This window comes from Genypterus blacodes, unplaced genomic scaffold (assembly GCF_046128005.1).
Source record: "Genypterus blacodes isolate CSIRO-AG114 ecotype Tasmania unplaced genomic scaffold, CSIRO-AGI_Gbla_v1 ptg000044l_1, whole genome shotgun sequence".
NCBI classification, from domain to species: domain Eukaryota; kingdom Metazoa; phylum Chordata; class Actinopteri; order Ophidiiformes; family Ophidiidae; genus Genypterus; species Genypterus blacodes.
In genome coordinates, this window is record NW_027466857.1 from 1,533,167 (window position 1) to 1,546,057 (window position 12,891).

The following is a 12,891-nucleotide window of genomic DNA, read 5'->3' on the forward strand; positions in this document are numbered from 1 at the left end:
ATTGCCAGGCAAATCGTGCTATCATTTGGAAAAAGGCATAGAGAGGTGAAAAAAGAGGATTAAAAGTATAGTTTAAAAGAACAACATCATCTGTGTTCCAGTGTAATATGAAGCTGAACACTGAAGAAATGTCGATATTTAAAAAGTATTTATTATTCCTTCATGTTCCTTCATGTTTGCCAGGTGTTGAGAAATAAGGCAGATTGCAACACTGGAACCAAGACAAATAACACTGGATTCTTAAAACATGCTGTTCTGTTTTGAATTGATCACTTTACAAGGATCCACTTTCCATTCAGATTTCTGACTTGATCAGATGAAGAGTTTAGAGTGTACAATGACTAAAATGAAATCAAGGAGACTCTTCTAATAAACAGTAAATGAATTAATTAATTTTTAACATGGAAAGTTTGATGTTGATATTTGGCGTAAAACAACAATCAACAGTATCAAGCTCATGTGGTCATAGGCTGATGTTACAGTATGTTGTAGGTCTCTTTAGTATATCTACATATTCAGTAACAAGACGGTTAGTTCCGTGGTGTTATCTTCTGTTATCTGCTTTGCAGCAATACTTGCTGAGTGCACCTTTGTAGAGTGGTTGAAGTTTGACTAATTCCCAAAGAGGTATGAGAGATAACATTTGTGCTGACACAGGTTTTAAAGAAACGTTTTAATAAGAGTTAGCCTTGCCTTGCAGGATTGGCCGGGCATTTGGGGAGCCTAATTCACATAGAAACTGAAAAAGTGATATTTCTGCTGTCATGCAGTGTGTCTCAACAGGCCTTCAGTTACTGCAGAAAATGTGAGTACACAGCATTTGACTTGAGGGAGCAGGCTGTCATTGGTTTATATTAAACTGGGATTTTGACTTGATTGACAAGACTCCTCCATCGTCTTTTGGAAAAGGTAGGTTTGAAGAAAGCACAGCACAGTTTCGTTTTATACTTAATTAAAAACTTTTACTTATAACTGTATGTATATGTAATACGTAAAGATGTGCAGTATATATACAACATACATTATGGCATGCTGTTAGGAAATAAATCAGTGGTCCATGAGAATATGGAATGAAACTCAAAATGTATGTGCATGTTCACTGTAGTGCAGTACAGCAGTACGATCTTTGTGTGGCTCTAGATCAGAGCCACAGATGTAAGGAAGACAAACACACACAGCTAGTGTGAGTATCATTTGGAACCGCAAACCTGAGCAAGATGCCAAACTTGTTCCACCCATCCTGCCAGTATTTACTTAAAACAGCTCTTGACTGAACCTTCAGGGATTCTAAAGCTGATATTTGGGAATTGTTTGGCCTGCAACTTCACATTTGGGAATGAGAGGCAAAGCGTGAAGATGCAGTTACAATGAAGTCCACTGTAAATTAGCCACTACTTGAGGAAAGAAACACAAAGAATAAGAAATAATTGTAGCTTTGATTTTGTTAGTAGATGTGTTTTTCTTTTTTTTTTTCTTTTTTTTGTGCAATTTGTTTTTATTGAAGCAAACATTGTACATGACATTGTGCATACGGTTGCAGGATATTTTGGAGATCATTTTTTATATAGAATGAGGGGAAAGAGGAGAGAGAGAGATAGAGAGAAGGAAGAAGGGTTGTATTATCACTATTATTGTCTACAATATAGACACGTTTTCCATTTAAGTTTTGTGCAAAACATCAACAAACAGAATCTCATCACATGATATTAAGACTTCCAATAAAGTCGCTCTTGGTGATTTAAATTCATGTATCACAGCCATTTCAAACCATGAGACATGAAATCGTCTCTGAAGTACAAGTCGTAGAACACAACAGGCAGAAAGCCCCAAATCATACACCAACAACTGATTTTCTGTCTTTTCCATTTGTCATCTGAACCTTCTGATTGTCTAAATCTTAATAAATAAGCCTAAACCATTACCAGCCATTAGCCAGTGCAGTTTGGTCTTTACTGAGTTTGCAATATTCCGTCCATTTTTCAATTGGCAATTGCGCACGTGAAAATATTATTAAACATAATTTCCAAATACGAATTTTGCCCAGAAATCTGTGTGTGTTTTCATGTGCATGTTTTGTTTAGCTGCATATATGTTCACAATTCAAAACTCTGTGTGCCATGTGGCAAAAGTCTGAATCGATTCACTTGTGCTTGGTGGCGTTAATGCAGCCTAAAGGTTCATACTGACTGTGACATCCTTGGCTTTCCAAGACAACGCAGTGATCTTGATGTAATGTGAAGAAATTATTGTTGTCAATTCAAAATGGTGATCCTAGATTAATTTAGTGATCTTATAACCAAAGACAGCCTGACAAGACTCACAGAAAAGTCATTACAGTAGATTTGTCCCTATGTCTGACAGAAAGTGTGAAGCTGCTTAGCTGCATTTTTCCTGCTTGTTGTAGCTCTTTGTTTGTTTCAGTTTGTCATTGCCCAACAGTTCATGTACAGTGCAAACACTGGCTATATGCAGTGTTGGTGTATTTTCCTGGTCTTCTTTTGTGGATGCAGTTGTTTTTGAATCAACATGTAATATAAGAAAGAACCAGGTCAACACATCCTGTAGAAAACAACATCCACACGATGACTGCTATCCAAACCATTTTAATGACATAAGGAATAAATAGTTTTGACACATTCTTTCATTGGTAAACATTTTTATAGATACAATATTTGACCCAAAGAAATACGACTAATAATATGAATAATGAATTGTGAATGGTTCATTCAAAACAAAAGAGAATGTGAGTGTTGAGTCCAGAAAGGTTTAAACCCCGATAACCACATAGAAAGGATGAATATTACAGATTCCACATGTTTGAGTTAAGGGAGTTTCTCTGAGTTAACGTTCACAGCATGTGATGATTGTCAAAAGCATCCAATGAATAAAAAAGACAGAATTGAAATGATAGAAAATGCTCATTTCAGGATAAACTTACATAAACGTTACATGGATCCATCTGGGCTTTGTAGCTCTGTAGAAACAACTTTAAAAATAAAAATATTCTAGCATACATTCAGTAAAACACGACTTGGAAAAAACCAAAGGAACAGTTGGTCATCAGTTGGCCACTATACCTGTAACATGAACATTCATTCTTGTTTTAGCTGAGTTATGTTATGTTGGAATTTACATATTACATATAAATGCTCCTTTGTTTTGAATAGCTTACTTGTGCTTGTGCTACAGTAAAGCAGACTTTATTGATGTGACTGTTGACATAATGCACATAAGAGACATCTGTGGGAATGTCAGCCCACAGCTGACTTTCAACATTACTCCTCCTACTTCACATCTTTGGCGACAGCTACTTGTTCATTTTGGGAAAGTGCATGCAACTCCACTCACACCCCCCCTGTGCTTTTTGATATCCATAATAGGAATGACTGCATATTACTCATTGAAAGTCACCATGTGAAGAAAATTGGAAGTGAATTGTTTATAGACTGGATCATCTATTTGTATTGATGAAGTTAAGTTTGTTCTTTCTCAGAATGGATGGGATTTCTTGTGACCTGAAGTTCTTTTATCTACCTTTGTTGAACGCACTTATTGTAAGTCGTGTTGGATAAAAGCGTCTGCTAAATGAACGTAATGTAATGTAATGTAATGAAGCAGCAAATAGTGAAGTTCAAGATAAAAAAGTAGCAGGCAGAAAGCTGTGTGGCTTTCAGGGAGGCACATTGTAAAACCGCTGGAGTTGGATTGTTGGTTTACAGCATGTACATTATTACAGTATAGGTACATATGCATTTAAAAGGCACTGCATTTTGGATCGACTTTGGATTCCTCTATTTTTACGTAACACCTATTTGATTAACCCACAGATCACTGGACTTTAAACTGGTGTGTGTAGTCTTGTTGAGTATAACAATTCTTTAGAGCGTTGCATTATTGAACAGAAATTCCAGTTTTTGAAGCCGTTAGATTATTGCTATTCAAATCTTGATTGTTTAAGGTACAGCATTCATGTATTGCATGGTAAACTTTGGACAAATGTCACGTTAAATATTCTCTCAAATAAAATAAAACCATCAATTGAAGCTTATACCTCTCTAAAATCTAAACTCTCCATGCAATGCAAAAAGTAGAGGTAAGATGTCAGTGATGTGACCATGAATATCTGAATATAGTCGTGGATGGTGAACTAACAAGGATGCATAAATGCATAAATGTGACAATACTCTAAAGTGAAATAGAGACCTTAATAGTACCCTTTTTTAATGCCTGTAACTCCATCTACATCTGCACTTTGCTGAAGAAACTGCAAATATGTAAACATTCATGGTTAGATAAACAGATCTTGATGCTTGTTTGCTCAGCAGTTGCTGCCATGATCTCCATTGGAGGTGGAAAAGGTTTGGACACAGCGGATAGCATCCGCAATGGTGAAGAAAACCAGTTGGCTGTCTCCTCCATCATCTCCTTTATCTTCAGGGTAGTATCCCCCCCTCTGCAGGGCATCTAGGACTGAGGTATTACACTGGGCCAAGATAACCTTGATCCCAAGTTCTCCATAATCTTTGCGTACTTCTTTCAGAGCATTCACTCCAGCCGTATCCACAAACAAGATGCGGCTGCAATCGATCACAAAGCTGCGTACAATATTGGGACCATTCTTCTCGAGCATTAAGTTAATAGCGGCGCCTTCTTCAGTCTTGTCCTCTTTTCCTTTCACAAATGTGGCTTTTTCCTGCTGTTTTTGCTGTTTCTTCTCCAACTTCTTTCGTCGAGCTTTCTCCTTTAATGGGTCAATGCCCAAACTGCGGTAGAGCGATTTTTTGAACAAGCCCTGGTTGGCGTAATAAATTGGAGCCTCATATCTGAAAACAGCCACTCCAGGATGTGTCTGAAGCCCGTGGTAGGATGCCATATCTTCATAATGTTCCCGGGTCCCGGCTTTGCCCAACTGCAGCACCTGGGCTTTTTGGGTTCTGCCCAGGACACAGAAGGCAGACACCAAAACACCAACAATGATACCAAGCTCTGTGTTGACTAGCGCTGAGGTTGCCATGGTTATTAACCAGATGGAGGCATCGACCCGGTTGGTACGCCACATGCGGGGAATGTCGGTGAACTTTAGTAAAGCCCCACGGAGGTTGACCACGATAATGACAGCTAATACACATCTGAATCAAAGAGGGATGAAACAAAGCAAAGGTTAGGAACATCCTGTTACAAGTGTAAGATGCAAGAATGTAACCAAATGGTGATGTGAAGAATGGCAAAAGGCAATACCTCTAAATAATACTGTAGACTGGGTCTGAAGAACCCTGGTGTGATTGCAACATTATGATGATGATTGATGGATGAGTTTATGTCCTTTCACTGATCTTAAATGTAGTTTATGTGATGTTATGAGGCATGTTATGTCTTCATGTATTTCATGATCCTTGTTTTATGTTTATTTGCTCATTTGAGGACAATCAAGTTGCAGTTGTTGCAACAGGTGTCAACTGTTTTTTATCATTCTCCAGTTTGAGAACTGATCACTTTTCATAGTATGAGTTTTAGTGATAATTTAAGGCCAGTCTAAGAGGTCAAACACTCTTAATTAATACTAATTTGCTGCATATCTACATAGAAGCTCTGGCACATCTGTCATTGTAATACTCTGCAAAGCTTTTGTGGTGCTTACTTTTGCAACGAATAGAAGACTGGTGCAATAACCAGCAGCACCAGCAGCAAGACCAAGGTAGTGACCACTCCTGACAACTGAGTCTGGCAGCCTGTTGATTCCTTGACCAGAGTTTTGGTCAGTGCAGCACTGGTGGTGAAACAAAGGAAGAACGAAGGCAGGATGTTGCAGAAGCCAATGGCATACATCTCCTGGTTGGCATCCACCGTGTAGCCGTGCTTTTTGGCAAACATCTCCGATAGTGAGACGGTGATGGCAAAGCCTACGATAGCGATGGAGAAGGCATCAACAGCCACGTTGGGAATGAGAGACCATAAAGGCATCTGGGGAGGGAGGAAGCCTGTGGGGATCTCTCCAGCCACGTTCGATCCATAGTCAGTGTAAAAATGGCCATAGTGAGAGGCCAGTGTGGCCACAATCACCACAAATAACTCAAAAGGGATTGGCGCCTGGGTAAGCAAAAGTTAAAAAAAGAAACAAGGTTAAGATATATTCTACTTTCTGTACAAAGCATAAGCAATTTTTACCTTTTTAACATCTTTTCTTGCATATTTTGTATCTTAATGGAATCTCTTATTTACCTTGAGCTTGGCTTTGAAGCGTTCATTGATTGCTTTGGTTGGTACCAGTACCAACAAACAGAGCACACTGGTCACCAGATCACAAATGTTGGTTTGGCCCAAGCTGGTGAGCAGGCTATAACAGGTCTTGAACAGAGTGAACCAGCCCTGGGCCCTGGGGATCTTCAGGCCGAGTAAGTACTTCAGCTGGGAGGTGAGGATGGTCAGGGAGGTTCCTGTAGCAAAGCCACTGAGAAGTGAGTCAGAGAGGTAGACAGAGATAAAGCCTACCTGGAAAATTCCCATCAACACCTGGGAAAACAGGGAAGCAGGAGATGAAGAAAAACAAAAATATATTATGAAAGCCAGAAATGAGAGATCAGAACAAACATCCTAACCAATGTCTTTATATCAAATGTTGCTGCTGTTAACAGAATATATGGATTGGAATTGGAAATTGATTATCTTTTATAAGGTGCCCTTGAACAAGCTGTGAGTGCTCCAGCAATATAATACTGACATGCAGCTTGTGAATGAGCTTAATAGCCACAGATCAAGAGCTCTATGTTACAACCCAACAAGGACCCAAAAAAGAAAACAGTTATAGCTAAATTACTGATGCCACCCATGTGGAATTGAGACTTAGTTGTTCAATTGCTAAAATATCTTCAAGTGATGATTCAAGTGGCAGTAACAGTGAACTTACCTGGTAGATCCCAGCAGTGAAGGTCACTGTTGCGCCAACTGTGATTGCATAGCAGCTCCTGTCGCATTCCACCCCAGCACTGCCATTCCCCTGGCCCGCTAACAGAATGGCACTGTTGTTACTGCTGCCGCCCTCTGTGACGTAACCAGCCAGGGCCAACTCCCTTTCCACAACCTCACCAACCAGCAGACAGAGCACACCAAAAATCCCCACTGAAATATGTCTAGAAGTACCTAAAAATGTATAGATTAAGGCAGAGAAAAAAGAAGTGTAGAGACCATAGATGGGGTCCTGACTAGCTAATAAGGAGTAGGCTATGGACTGGGGGACCAATAGGATTCCCACAATCATTCCAGACATGATGTCACCCAGGAGCCAGTCCTTCAGCTGGTAGCGAGGCAGCCATTTTAGAATCGGGAAGAAGCCTAGGAGTTTGGCTTTGGCCTTCTCCTGGGTACACAAGCAGTGTTTCTTCAGCTGATGGGACACGACGGTTTTCCAGGATTTTCCTGCTTCCTTCTCCACTCTTTCCAGAATGAGAGGCTGCTGCTGCTGCTCATTGTCATCGCCTGGTGTCGTACAGCAGTCATCATCCAGAGTCATGATTGAGCCCCTATCTGTGTCACACAGAGAACAAGACTACAGCGTTATCTCAAACAGCAACTAGATAATTACAGACAAACCATATATGTACACCTTGTAATGCTTTATTCATGTTAAATACCAATATCAACAAATAATAGCAACCAATTTAAGACACATGATTACATTCTGATTAGGTGTAACCATAATGGCATACATAGACGGTAGAAAAAAAGTGTGGCGTTTAGGGTGGAGGGTGTTTAGTGTCAGATGAATGGGTGTGGCATGTGACCTGATGTGGATTTCCTGCCCTGATTGTTACATCACCAACAGATTCCTTGTGACCTGATGTGGATTTACTGCCCTGATTGTTACATCACCAACAGATTCCTTACACTATATCAGACCCTTTCTGTTTTTTGAGATATTCATTCAAAAAGCTGTTGAAACAATTGCTATATGAAATATAGATTAAAAAAAAAAATGTTTTACTGACATTTGTATCTCAGTTTCAAACAAGATTTACATTTGATTAAGTAACATCAAAAAATGTTTACTGCATTATATGTATATACTGATATATGATACACAGGCACATCATCGTTGTGAAATGCATTCTATCCATGTCTATTTGAATGCAAAGATATGCGGTAATGAGATATTGAGGCCAATTGCTGCGCCATTCATCCGTCTCCATCTTCTCATATTTCAGCATGGCCCCAGGATGCAAGGATCTGTACACAATCCCCCGAAGATGAATATATCCCAGTTCTTCCATGATCTGCATACTCACAAGACATGTCACCCATTGATCATGTTTGGGATGCTCTTGACCAGTGCATATGACAGTATGTTTCAGTTCTCACCAATATCCACCAACTTTCTGTAGCTATTGAAGAGGAGTGGGAGAATCTTCTACAGGTGATACTCAACAATCTGATCAATTCAATGTTAAGGAGATGTGTTGCATTGCATGAGGCAATTGGTGGTCACACAAGATGGCGATTGATAATCTGCTTATTTAATGGTATCTTCTTTTTTGGAGAACTTACCAAATACATATCTGCATCCACAATCACTTTAACTTGGGTGTTTACATCAAAATCGAGTGAAGAGTGCAAGAGTTACAGCTGTTAATACAAAGACTCTCAAGGTTAGAGGCTCAAAAGTAATGACAATACGCTGCTATTCTCTCGTTTCATTTAGAAGTGAGCAGATAAAAGACGTGGATTTGGTTTAAAGTCTGATTTGGAGACTGTGGTGTGCTCAGGAACTTATACTACACTTGAAACACCTACAGGCTATACTTGTAATAGCCTTCAAGGATAACTGCAGGAAGAATTGTTTACCTACTAACACCCCTTCAGGATAATTGACCAGATCAAAAGCCACAGTGAAGAGCCTTCTAATGAGTTTAGGCACTTGGCTGAGTCTGAGCACATAATACAGCCTTGTACACTTCAGAATTCATCCTGCTGCCTCTCATGTGTCAGAAGGATATTGTTCCAGAACTGTTGAGGCTTTTTTAGATGTTTCCTTGGGAAACTCTAATCAGGCCATGCGACAAGAGAGAAAATTTGTTGAAAGCAGAAATGCTGTTACACAGTCAAAGTTACACAGTATTACACCATTTGACTTTTAATAATTCCACTGTCAAGGTGATTTGTCACTTTGAATTTTGTTTTGTTAAATAATAAGTTGCAGTTTTATGAATTGCAATGAATGAATGCATTTAAAATAAATTCCAGTGGAGTTTGGAAATTTAAGATTTGATGTGATCTAATGTCCTGAAAGGGTTTTTCTTCACCAGGTAAATTCCAGCACCCGTCACTCCATTTTGATGTTTCAATGTGTTTGACAGAAACAAACATCGTCAACTAAATGGTATCTGTATCGGTTTTCCTAGGGGCAGAGGGCTAATGTGGACTGTCTCACTCTCCCATTTACGGAGTGTTTCTGTGGCCCAAAGCGCGCAAACTAAAGCATCAACAGGTTTGAATCAACATATTAACGGCCACACGCTGAAGTCTCTCTTTACCTGTACACAGTAACAAAGCACATAGCTATTGAGGCAAACAAATTTCATAACAGCACAGTTACTTTTTATCACCCAGGAACTGAATTTTCTTTTGAATAACCGAACTGACGGGCCAAAGATTTTCATGTAAATGCCTTGAGAAACTTCTCAAATTGAACAACATCTCCATTGTTTTATTTCTAATCCACTCTGTTGGTGCACGTAGCCAAACGTGAAGAAATTGGTGTCACTCTCGAAATATATATGGGCCTGACTGTACATGTGATAATCAAATATTTGCTGATCAACTTGCCAATTTCAGTCCAACTCTACAAACAAGTCAAAATTCAGAAGATGAGCAAGAATCTGAATTGAATAACCTGGAAATCTATTAACATACAGTCTTACCAAAAGTTTACTTAACCAGAGTCAGGTACAGAAAGACCAAGACCAAAAATTCTCCATGAACAGATTTTAAGGTGTTTCAAGTCAAGTTACATCATTTTGAATGGCCCAATATCACAGGCTACAATGTTTCAAGGGGTTTTACAAGCCCACAAAAGAAATGGTTCCAGGCCCAGACCATAGCTCCCTAACAAGACATGGACATACTCTCTAGAACCTTAACAAGTAAGAGGAAAGAAGGAAACCTTAGAAGAGGTTATTCAAACAGAGAGTCATTCTCCTTGAACTGTGCAATAGAAGCTGTCATTGGGAACATCCATACATTTATATTTCCATTTATGACAACAGCATAGTGGGTTAATATGACCACCTCAGATTCTATACATATAATTGGATAGAAGCGTTTTTACTTTGTCCTGTTGATAGGATTTATTGTGTTTTCTATGTTTTCCTGATAGTAATGCCATTAATGCCATTAATGATTAACATAATCAACAACCAGGGGTCTAGGACACACTGTTACATGTCAATCAGTGACCATATCAACTGGTGTCTACTGGAAGAAAACTTGGGGAACATAAAGTTCATAAATGCTTTTATCGCGATTAAAATGTACAATACTGAATTCTAGGGAACAACGTGATACATGATTTCGGTTGTTGTTGAAGATTTTAGTGAAATGATTGATACAAATACGACATCTAACTAAAATAATAGAGAAAGTATTTTAGGCAGGATCGATACTATAAAATAGTAAGTTTGCAAATAACTATACACTCAGGAAAGCTACATTTGACGAATGGCACAACGCTTCATCAACACTTTCAGGCTCGTGTCATCAGATAACCTGGTAGCTCGTTTATCTGGAACACCTGAGCTATGAATGAACAGCTTTGTAAACAAGTTGTCAACGTGGACATGGTCATGATCTTTAGCCCAGTTACGTCAAGTACTTAATACTTAATAACTTGTAAAATTATAATAGTTGGTGCAGAATATAACTGACCTGAACCCGAATCAGACGGAATTTACCAAAGTCCTTCAGAGTTTGTGGACAATCAACATGTTCCGTTCCGAACTCATTTTATGCTTTCCGCTGCTCCGTGGGCAGTGACGTCACAGAGGGTACGGCCCTCACTGTCACGTGACCCGCTGAGCCAAAGATTGCGTGTGAACGAAGATAAATCACTACGTGGCAGCATAGAGTTTATTTACCACAAAATGTATCAAATGAAGTAGTATTAACAAAACTACAAAATTTGGTAAACTACAAATTATACTAAATCAGCAAAAATGCAGCCGAAAAACAGAATGCACAGAAAGTCACTCAAAAACATATCATATCAGATACAAAGTCTTCCTTCCTCATTGTGACAGGAACTTGACAGTGATGATACTACTTCTGGTTTCGCTTCCTGAAACGCTGCTGAAATGCACAAACGGAGAAAGCATTCATTTACTGACGAAAATGGTCTGCCAAACGTTACAATCTATACAATTGTTTATAGCTACTCTTCACAGTACAAACCATACATGGAAAATAAGGCAATGTTAGTGATTACATACTTCTGGAGATGCTCTTGAACACGTCATCAGTGATAGTACCTGGGGTCATCAGGGTTTTGAGTCTTTCAACTTCAGATCCCCTCTCTAGGGGGACCAGACTGGGAGTGATCAGTTCCCAGCCTGTGTTCAAGCAACGTTAGACCATGGCAGGCATACCACCCCACACACACACACACCTCTATGGGCGTGCATTATGCTCACCACCTTTGTCTATGGCCTTCCTCCACGAGTCCTGCATATTTCCCCCTCCTCCAGCCTTTCCTCCCAGGGCACCGTGAGGAAGAGGAGCTCAGCACGATGTCAGGTCTGAGGGTGGGCTCCACCATGTTCTCTGAGAATTGGAGTTGTTTACCAAGGTCTACCTTCTTTGCCCAGTCACCTGCTGTGCTAATGTGGCCTGCTTGGGCTTTAGGTGAGGATTGGGATGTTCTGATCTGACCAGTGGGATTTCACGCCTCCGTGGTTGGGTTTGCTTTCGTCAATGGTACTGCAGATGGCCTCAAATCAGGTTATGAATTAAACAGTAAATTGGTAACATGAAGGGAAGAAAGAAGGAAACTGGAGTAGACTCCACATTTTTACAACAGCATCTAGTTCATCCTAATCAGTAAACAAAATCAATATCAAATCAAATATTAGGTTTGGATATGTCGAGCACATTCAAAACATTTTATTTGCTTGAATTTATCACAACAATGAGTTCAACATATTTTCAAAGCTGAACATTTAGTCCTCTTTGTGTGTTTGGGCTAAGCCTTGGTCCCTTCACAGGCCATGCTTCATGGGCCAATTCTGTAAGTTTGAGCCTCCATTCTTTGCCAGTTTGCTCACCAATGAACTAACATGTACATTAAACTAAAAACTCTATTAAATCAGTAAAAACAGTAGTTGTGTGCTGTATTTCCACATTTCATTACTGCAGCCATTATGTTCTGATCATGTCTCATGTATTCCTAAAGTTGCTAATCAGATGGGGAGAAATTCCACTTTAGTCATTTGCCATGCACAAACAAAGACATGGTAATCCCACAGTTGTACTTGGATGGAGGCTTATGACCACAAATGACCATTAAAACCATCCCAGTAATCCTTATTCTTCTGTTTCTCAGACACCTGCACAATGTTAGCAGGACAGAGGGATTACACACTTGCTGGTGACAATACAAAGACTTTGACAGGACTTTTACAGGTATGTTTGCTTTGAGATACACATCACTTACAATGGGATTTTCTTACCAAATAAAGAAGTGATATTCAGTACTCTGTTGTGGTGTGCACAACAGTTGTCCCATCTGTGTCTATGAATGTTCATAACGAAGCAAATTATGACCAATTTCATCTTTGTAAATGAAAATACTCTTGAGATTTTGCAAACATGGAGTCACTATGTTCTCCAATATCAAGTGTCATATCAACA

General features: G+C 39.4%; 1 protein-coding gene across 1 annotated transcript; it reads right to left on the minus strand.

Annotated features, from left to right (window-relative positions):
- Positions 1-2,669: 2,669 nt before the first annotated feature.
- LOC142999550 (sulfate transporter-like) lies at positions 2,670-11,032 on the minus strand. Its single transcript, XM_076149153.1, has 5 exons — positions 10,915-11,032; positions 6,905-7,521; positions 6,220-6,510; positions 5,639-6,087; positions 2,670-5,129 (listed from the first exon to the last, which is right to left on the minus strand). The coding sequence occupies exons 2-5, from the start codon at positions 7,505-7,507 to the stop codon at positions 4,319-4,321; spliced, it is 2,154 nt and encodes a 717-aa protein (XP_076005268.1). The 5' UTR covers positions 7,508-7,521; positions 10,915-11,032; the 3' UTR covers positions 2,670-4,318.
- Between the last annotated feature and the right edge of the window lie 1,859 nt (positions 11,033-12,891).

Coding starts and splice junctions, on each gene's coding strand:
- LOC142999550 (XM_076149153.1), bottom strand. CDS start 7,507: ATGACTCTGGATGATGACTGCTGTACGACACCAGGCGATGACAATGAG. Junction 6,511..6,904: donor TCACTGCTGGGATCTACCAG/GTAAGTTCACTG, acceptor CTGTTTTCCCAG/GTGTTGATGGGAATTTTCCA. Junction 5,130..5,638: donor GTCTTCTATTCGTTGCAAAA/GTAAGCACCACA, acceptor TCTTTGATTCAG/ATGTGTATTAGCTGTCATTA.